The sequence below is a fragment of the Mastomys coucha genome, unplaced genomic scaffold (genome assembly GCF_008632895.1).
Source record: "Mastomys coucha isolate ucsf_1 unplaced genomic scaffold, UCSF_Mcou_1 pScaffold22, whole genome shotgun sequence".
Taxonomy (NCBI): Eukaryota; Metazoa; Chordata; class Mammalia; order Rodentia; family Muridae; genus Mastomys; species Mastomys coucha.
The window spans coordinates 133666272-133673067 of record NW_022196905.1 but is presented as its reverse complement, the minus strand read 5'-3'; the positions used below and the strand labels follow the sequence as shown (position 1 = coordinate 133673067).

The 6796-nt window shown below is 52.2% G+C and overlaps 2 protein-coding genes across 3 annotated transcripts in view; one reads left to right on the top strand and one right to left on the bottom strand.

The window, feature by feature from the left end:
• The window catches only part of LOC116070703, an 8226-nt gene extending 2204 nt beyond the window's left edge, over positions 1-6022 (bottom strand). The window contains exons 1-2 of the mRNA XM_031342154.1: positions 5949-6022; positions 5100-5203 (exon numbers count right to left, since the gene is read on the bottom strand). Coding sequence (XP_031198014.1) covers positions 5100-5203; positions 5949-6022 — 178 coding nt within the window. The remainder of the gene's footprint in view (positions 1-5099; positions 5204-5948) is intronic.
• The window catches only part of CUNH7orf50 (chromosome unknown C7orf50 homolog), a 101655-nt gene that overhangs the window by 47650 nt on the left and 47209 nt on the right, over positions 1-6796 (top strand). The window lies entirely within an intron of this gene.

Genomic DNA, 6796 nt, shown 5'->3' with positions numbered 1-6796 from the left:
GCTGAGGGTATAGGTGTAGGAGTTATGGCCGTGCTGGTGGAAGTGTGTCACTGAGAGCTCGCTGAGGGCATAGAGCCTCCTTCTCCCTCTGCCTCTCTGTTTCATGCTTGTAGTTCAGAGTGCCTGCTGCTCGCTGACATGGCTCCCTGCTATGATTGTATAAAGGGTCTTTGATTCCCTATAGTAACAAAAACCAAAGGCTACAACAGCTGTCGCATATAGAAAACATGGAGGGAGATCCTGCTTTGCTTGCAGACATGTTCCTGACCAGACAGAGAAATGAGACAGGAAATGGAGGATGGGCAGGGTAGAGCTCCGTGTGTTGAGGAGAATAGACAAGGGCAAGGGGTCTCCTCCGAGCATGAATTTGATAGGCAGGAGTGCACAGAGCTGGAAATGCTCTATGCTTGTGTCCATGTGTGCGTGTGTGTGCATGTGCCTGAGAAGGCAGAGGGGAGTGGGGGCGTTGATTCCCTGGAACTGGGCTTATTCAGGTCTTCTGTAACAATAAGGAGAACTCCTAACCATTTCTTTGGTTTTAAAATCAAGTTCTTGCTTTTATAATTTTTTTATCATTTAATTTTTGAATTATTGTTACTTTTGTCATATGCATGTGGTTGTTTTACCTGCATGGATGCCTGTATACTATATGTGTGGTTGGTGCCCACTGACATTAGAAGATGGTGTCAGATACGCAGGGACTTAAGTTACAAACGGTTGTGAACCGCTAAGTAGGTGCTGGGAATTGAACCAAGGTCCCCTAGAAGAGTGGCCAGTGCTCTTAAGCCACTGAACCATCTCTCCAGTCTCTATAAAAATCTTTTAAACTAATTGTTAGCATTTCACAATGCACACTATTCTAGATTCAAGAGTTCAGGCTAGCCCGTCTGTTCATGGGCCTCTTGGTTCTAGGCTTAAGGACCCACCACAGTTATCTGGCCATACACTGTACTTTGCCATCCTGTTCACCCTGTCAATCTTCAGACTCAGAAGACAGTTCTCTCTGGGTATTGCAAGTATCAGGAAGGTTGACTCTGATGAGTCTGAGGTGTGCTCAGATGTTTACAGTGCCACCGCTGCCAGCCAGCCAGCCCTTGCTACTCCCCGTGAGCCTGCAGGCTCCTCATCCTATCTGTCTCTTTCAGTCTGAAAAGACACAGCAGTGGCTGTGATGGCTTCCAGCTGCCAGTGCTTAAGGAGCCAGCGGCGTGGAAATGAAGAGTCATGGCTAGGCCGGGGAGGAAGCAATTTCAAGTCTGTCTTGTCAGGTGGAATGGGAAGTCATCTTGTGATCTCTGACCACGGTCAGGAAGCAGAGCTGCTGAGCAGACATCTGATAGATCTCTGCAGCCACTCCATGCCTTGTGTGTGTGCCATGTGCTGCTGAGGACTGAGGACATTCATCACCAAGGGCCCTTCTGGCTTGCAGCCTCTGGTTCCCAGGCAGTGGACTAGGATAGTCCCTGAGCCTGCTCCACAGGCTGTGTGATTTCGTCCATGGGGAAGAAGGCTGCAGGCTGCCACCCACAGTGGGAGGAGCCTTGCTCAAGTCCCAAGTGCTCTAGCCAGGGCATCTTCTAGCCCCATCTGGACCCACACAGGGCCTTTATCATCTCAGTTCTCAGATCTCAGTATTCTGACTATGTACTGGGTACCAGTGCACCTTCCCAGCTGGAAATGTGAGAGCAAGTGATTGACTCCTGAGGGATGGACACTGGTGCTGCTCAGCCATACCTGGGGCTCTGTTCCCTGTACCAGCCTGCCCAAGTTGAGGGTTTCACAAAAGTGCCATAGTGTGCTTTTGTCCCTAAGAGTAAGTGGAAACCCATGCAGACGAGATAAGCTTGTCTCCCTCCTGACCATTGGAGCTCCCCAGTCCTGTCCTACAGAGGCCAGCTAGGAAAGGAGCAACCAAGAGCTTTCTGTGTACAGCACACCCCGGCATACATAGATGCCCTACTGCCATCTGCCATCCTGTCTTTGTTGAGGGCCCAGCCACTCTTGGGAGCCCAGGGTCATATGCTTTCAGTCCTAGCAAGCACCTCTGGACTCCTTTGCCTTTACTAACATCCTCTACCTGAGAAAACCACTGAAGCCCTCTACTGCCAAACCTTCCACAATCTGCTCTTCACTACCCAGCCTTCTCCTGGCACCCTGTATCCTGGGTTTCTCTGTAGCTTGAACAGTTCCAAAACTCCTCTTCCTCCACAGCCTACTCCAAGCGGGATGGAGAGAGGGGGAGGGAGGCAGCGGGGCTACATAGGGAAGCCAGCCTGAGCTTGTCTCCCAGTGTTCTCCCATTGGGTAACGCTACACACTAGTTGCCTAGAGTATGTCTGTCTGACAGTGCGCTTGCATCTCAGTTCATATGCGCAGTAGGACAGCCTGCGTCAGTTTTGCCTGGGTCAGCCTGGGAGTTAGTACGGCTGAGACCTGAGCCTAGAGAACTGGCTGAGAACCTGAAGCTCTTCCTCAAGTCCATTTTAAAGAATCTGTAAACGACATACACTCTTCTTGACAGGAACCACCTTGACTGTGGTCTCAGCCCTTGACACAGCTCCCTCACTGACCGCCCTTGGCACCCAGCCCCGGCAGCCATTTTTCTGCTTTCTCTCCTGCAACTTCGACATGTCCAGAGTAGCGCATGGTAGGTTTCTGTGTAGAACCCTCAGATCTTGCTTTCTTGTGCACAGGAGGTGCCTACCTCCCTGGCACTGTGTGTCCTCGTTGTCCCTGCCTGCCCCACTAGTACTTTCTTCTTGCCACTAAGAAATGCACACAGTGTTAGACAGCGGCTCTCACACAGATGCTCTTGGGCTTTCTTTCATTTTGGGGGGTGCACATTCTGAGAGTGGCATGGCTAGCTCCAGGGTCACATGAGGTCACCAGTTTTCTGTGGTGGCTGGACCATCCTACTCTCCGACCACAACCCAACCCAACTTCTTAAAAAACCTAGAACTCCACAGAAGAGAGACAGACACTCCATGGACACATTGCAAGCTGAGAACCTTTGGCCTCCCGACCCTGCAGGAGGGCCGCCAAGGTCAACTCTGTATCCCTTGGGAGCTCCCCAAGGCTAGCGTCTGAGAATGCTGTGTTCCTACTGTGGCTCTTGGCCATCACTCTGTAAATAGCCCTTCAGAATGGTTCCTGGAAGTGGGCCCCTCACCCAGCACTGCTTAGGTAGGGAGGAGAGGGAGCACAGTCCAGGGCATTTTCTGAAGGCCACAGAGAACTTACCAAGCCCTTCCCACATGGGCATGGGCGTGATGCTCCCTTTCAAGCCACACTTATTGTACAGATCTTTCCAGCAGGGGCTCATACATTGTTTTCAAACTACGCAGAAAGGACATAAATGTGTGAGATTCTATTGTGTGGTCCACAGGTGTCATGGCATGGGTGGCCTTAAATGTGTGTAGTACAGCAAACAAAGTGTCCTTAGCATACTAGGAGGATTTCCTGGCTCCCCACCACCTCCACAGCTACATCAATCTCAGACTGAGTCTTGAGGGATCGCAGGTTTGCTGTGATGCTCCACGGACTGCCAGCTCAGGGAGTGAGAGGTCTGCGAACATGGCGTATGAGGTATCAGAAGTGGACATTGGATTGATGAACTGGGTCCAGAGCTGGTGTCTGACCCACTCTGCTCCACCCTGTAGGCCCCATCTCGCTCCATCCCCTTAGCTGTCTGCTCCTTTTGGCAGGACTCGGCCATTCTAGAGCCTCTGGCTTCAGCTCTGTAAATGTTTCCATTGCAGTCCCCTGCCCTGCAGCCTGGGGCAGAACCACTATGAGTCACCCTGTCTGTTTCACACATGAGGCCTGGTGTCCTGCTCCAGCCCCTGGCCAGCCCTGCATAGAGATGTAACCTTGGCGGGGAGCTTGGACTGACATCACAGTAGTGTGCAGGGCCAGCAAGGGACCACCAACCTCTGACTCTCACCCAGCCCAGGGATCTGGGAAGGCAGCACAGGACTCACATACTGTCACAGTGGGCAGCAGGGGCCTGCCTGAGGGTCCTTGTTTGTCCTTTTGATCCCAAAATTGTTTCTATGTTTTTTAGGAACTGAGAAAAATTACCTTCATTAAGATAAGGATAAAAGCAGTCTCTTGTTTTTCTTGAAACTTCCAGATAAGGTGCATGTGCGTTTTGTCTCATGTAGATGTATGTGCACCTGTGTACATACCAGGCACATGCAGACATGCATGCACATGTGTGTATAACGAGGCACATACCAACACACAAGTGTGCATGTGTACATACATAGGTAGATATGCATCTGGATACACAGAAACAAAAACATGCACATACCAGGCACACCCTCACATGTAGATGTGTGCACACCAGGCACATGAACAGGCAAACATACATTCACATGTATGTATGCATAGATGCACATCAAGACACATCTTTACAAACAGGTACACATATGGGCGCACACCAACATAAACTGTGTATACAAGTGCACATGTACACACAGACACTGGTCTCTGGGAGCTTCAGCCTTCCTCCTGATCCCCGTGTGCTATGAGCCAGACTGGTACTCTAGTCCAGTGACCAGTGGCCTAGCTGGGCAGACCTGCCTGACCTCACACAGGCTTCCTGCTTCCTGCAGAGAGGTTGCTGTATGGGCCCGAGGGTAAGAAGCAGAAGTAGAGCCTCTTGTGCTGTCAGACCAAGGCACTGGGCTTCCTAGCACCCCCTCCGCCTTCTTTCTGGGAAACCTGGCACACTTCCTTCCCCGGCAGCATGTTCAGTAGGGGACTCTGATTGTTTAAGGCCTGAGTGTCCCCAGAGTCCTCCATGAGCACATGAGAATGGAGGGATGACCCCAGAGAGGGTGACCCCCAGACCCTGGAGGCTTCCTCATTTGCTACTGATCTGCTACGTTTCTGCCTTACACCTGGCTGTGCTTGGCACCTTTACCACAAGGCTGAGCTTGGGGAGTGCTGAGAAGCAAGCTCGCCCTGAAGTCAGGGCTGGTGGTACGGGCCCTGAGCACCGGTGCCATGTGCCACCTGAGGCCCTCAGCTGTCCTGAGATCCAGGAACAGGGCTAGAGAGAGTGATCCAAGAGTTTCCTCCAAAGCGGGATTCACCTGAGATGACAAGATGTGCTGGGCTGCCTAGTGGGGAGGGCGGAGCTGAAGTCACCAGGAGAGAGAAGTCTTCACCATTTTCTGGCTTTCCCGTAGTCTTGACTCTTTCAGTAGTCTTGATTCAGTTATTGTGGTTCTGTGAGGATGTGCACAGCCTTAAAACTGTAGTGGGGGAGGGTCAAATGATCTTATTCTGTTCTCGCTCTGTAATATCAGGTACCCCAGCAGCGGTGGCAACAGGGGGTGGCAAAGCAGTCTGTCCTGTGCCACAGTGGCAAGGGCTTTTGGCAGTAAATCCTGATGGGTTCTCTCTACAGCCTGCCCTCCATGGTACCTCCCTGCCGGTCCTTCCTCCAGCTACAGGTCTTCCTGGCTCTTTTGGCCAGCTGCTTGATAGCACCCTGCCTGAACAGGGTATGGGCAGGAGGAAGGTCTCTGGCCAGCCAGAGCCAAACAGGTGAGCTCCAGAGGAGGGGATAGGGGAGTAGAGGAGTGCTTGACCCAAGCGACTTCCCAGAAGGGCCAAAGGCCTAGTATCTTGGCTTCCTGACTCATCACGGGGTCTGTCTCTGGTAGCCCAGGAGCCATCAGTACTACAGCTGTGTTCACATGTGTCTGCTGTGAGATGATGAGGCTGGCTTCTGCTTCAAGGCTGTGGTTTGAGTCTGCTAAGTGCCACTGAAGAGCACCCACCCCTGAGCACCCACCCCTGGGACAATCTTCATGGAGGTCTTAGCAAGCGAGCTGAATGCGCCTGGCAAGGCATCCAACTAGTGGCTCTCCTCTCCTTTGGTGCACAGGCACTCGTGTCGAGGGCATCACACTAACCCCTCTGAGTACAAAGCCCACCTTGTGCAGAGGTGGTCGGCCCTGTTGCCCCAGTCTCCAAAGGCTCTCTTCCAGCCCCTGCCCACTAACACCATCTAGGCTCCTCCCTCTCCCTGCTCAGTCCAGCCAAAAGAGTTCTGTTTCCAGGTTTCATGTGCCATGCAAACACATATTCCAGATGTGTCCACTATAGAGCACTCTTTATGTTCTGCTCCACTGGCCTCTTTCCATCCCCCACTCCCATCCCCAGAGCTGAAGTCCTCCCATAGCGGTTAACCTGACAGCCCTGCCGACATTAGCTGTACTGTCTGACTACTCCTGGACCTTTCCCATTCACTGTGGAAGCTGACCAGAGTCATCCTGGACCCTTCAGGAAGAAGCGGCATCACCATACCAAGGCTAGAATTTTTTTTTAACGTAACTGAACTGACCTGTACCATAAAGAAATTGGTTTGCACAAACTTCCCACAGCTGTGAGTGGCCCCTGAGTGCATTCCCTGGTCAGTCAGAGGCAGGACAAGCTGGGTGAGCAGGGCCACCACCTCCCCAGACCATAAAAACAGTGCTCACCTGTGCTGGGCCCTGGGGTCCACACAAAGCTCTGTCAGCACTGGGGAGTTGCTATGAGGCTGGGGCATGCTGTCTGTTCCTCCATTGCTCCAGACTTTCCAACGACAGGCTGGCACAGACGCCCACAGTGCCTAAGGAAAAACAGGATTTGGCCTGGAATTGTCCAAACCACACACTGTGTTTAAGTGGGCTACGGTTGGACCATGTGACCTAGAAGAATCCAAACGGGCCTATGTCTGAGGTGGCAGAAGTGACGTGTGTGAGTCTGAGGGCTTCCAGAGCTTTCTTGCAGGAGTGTG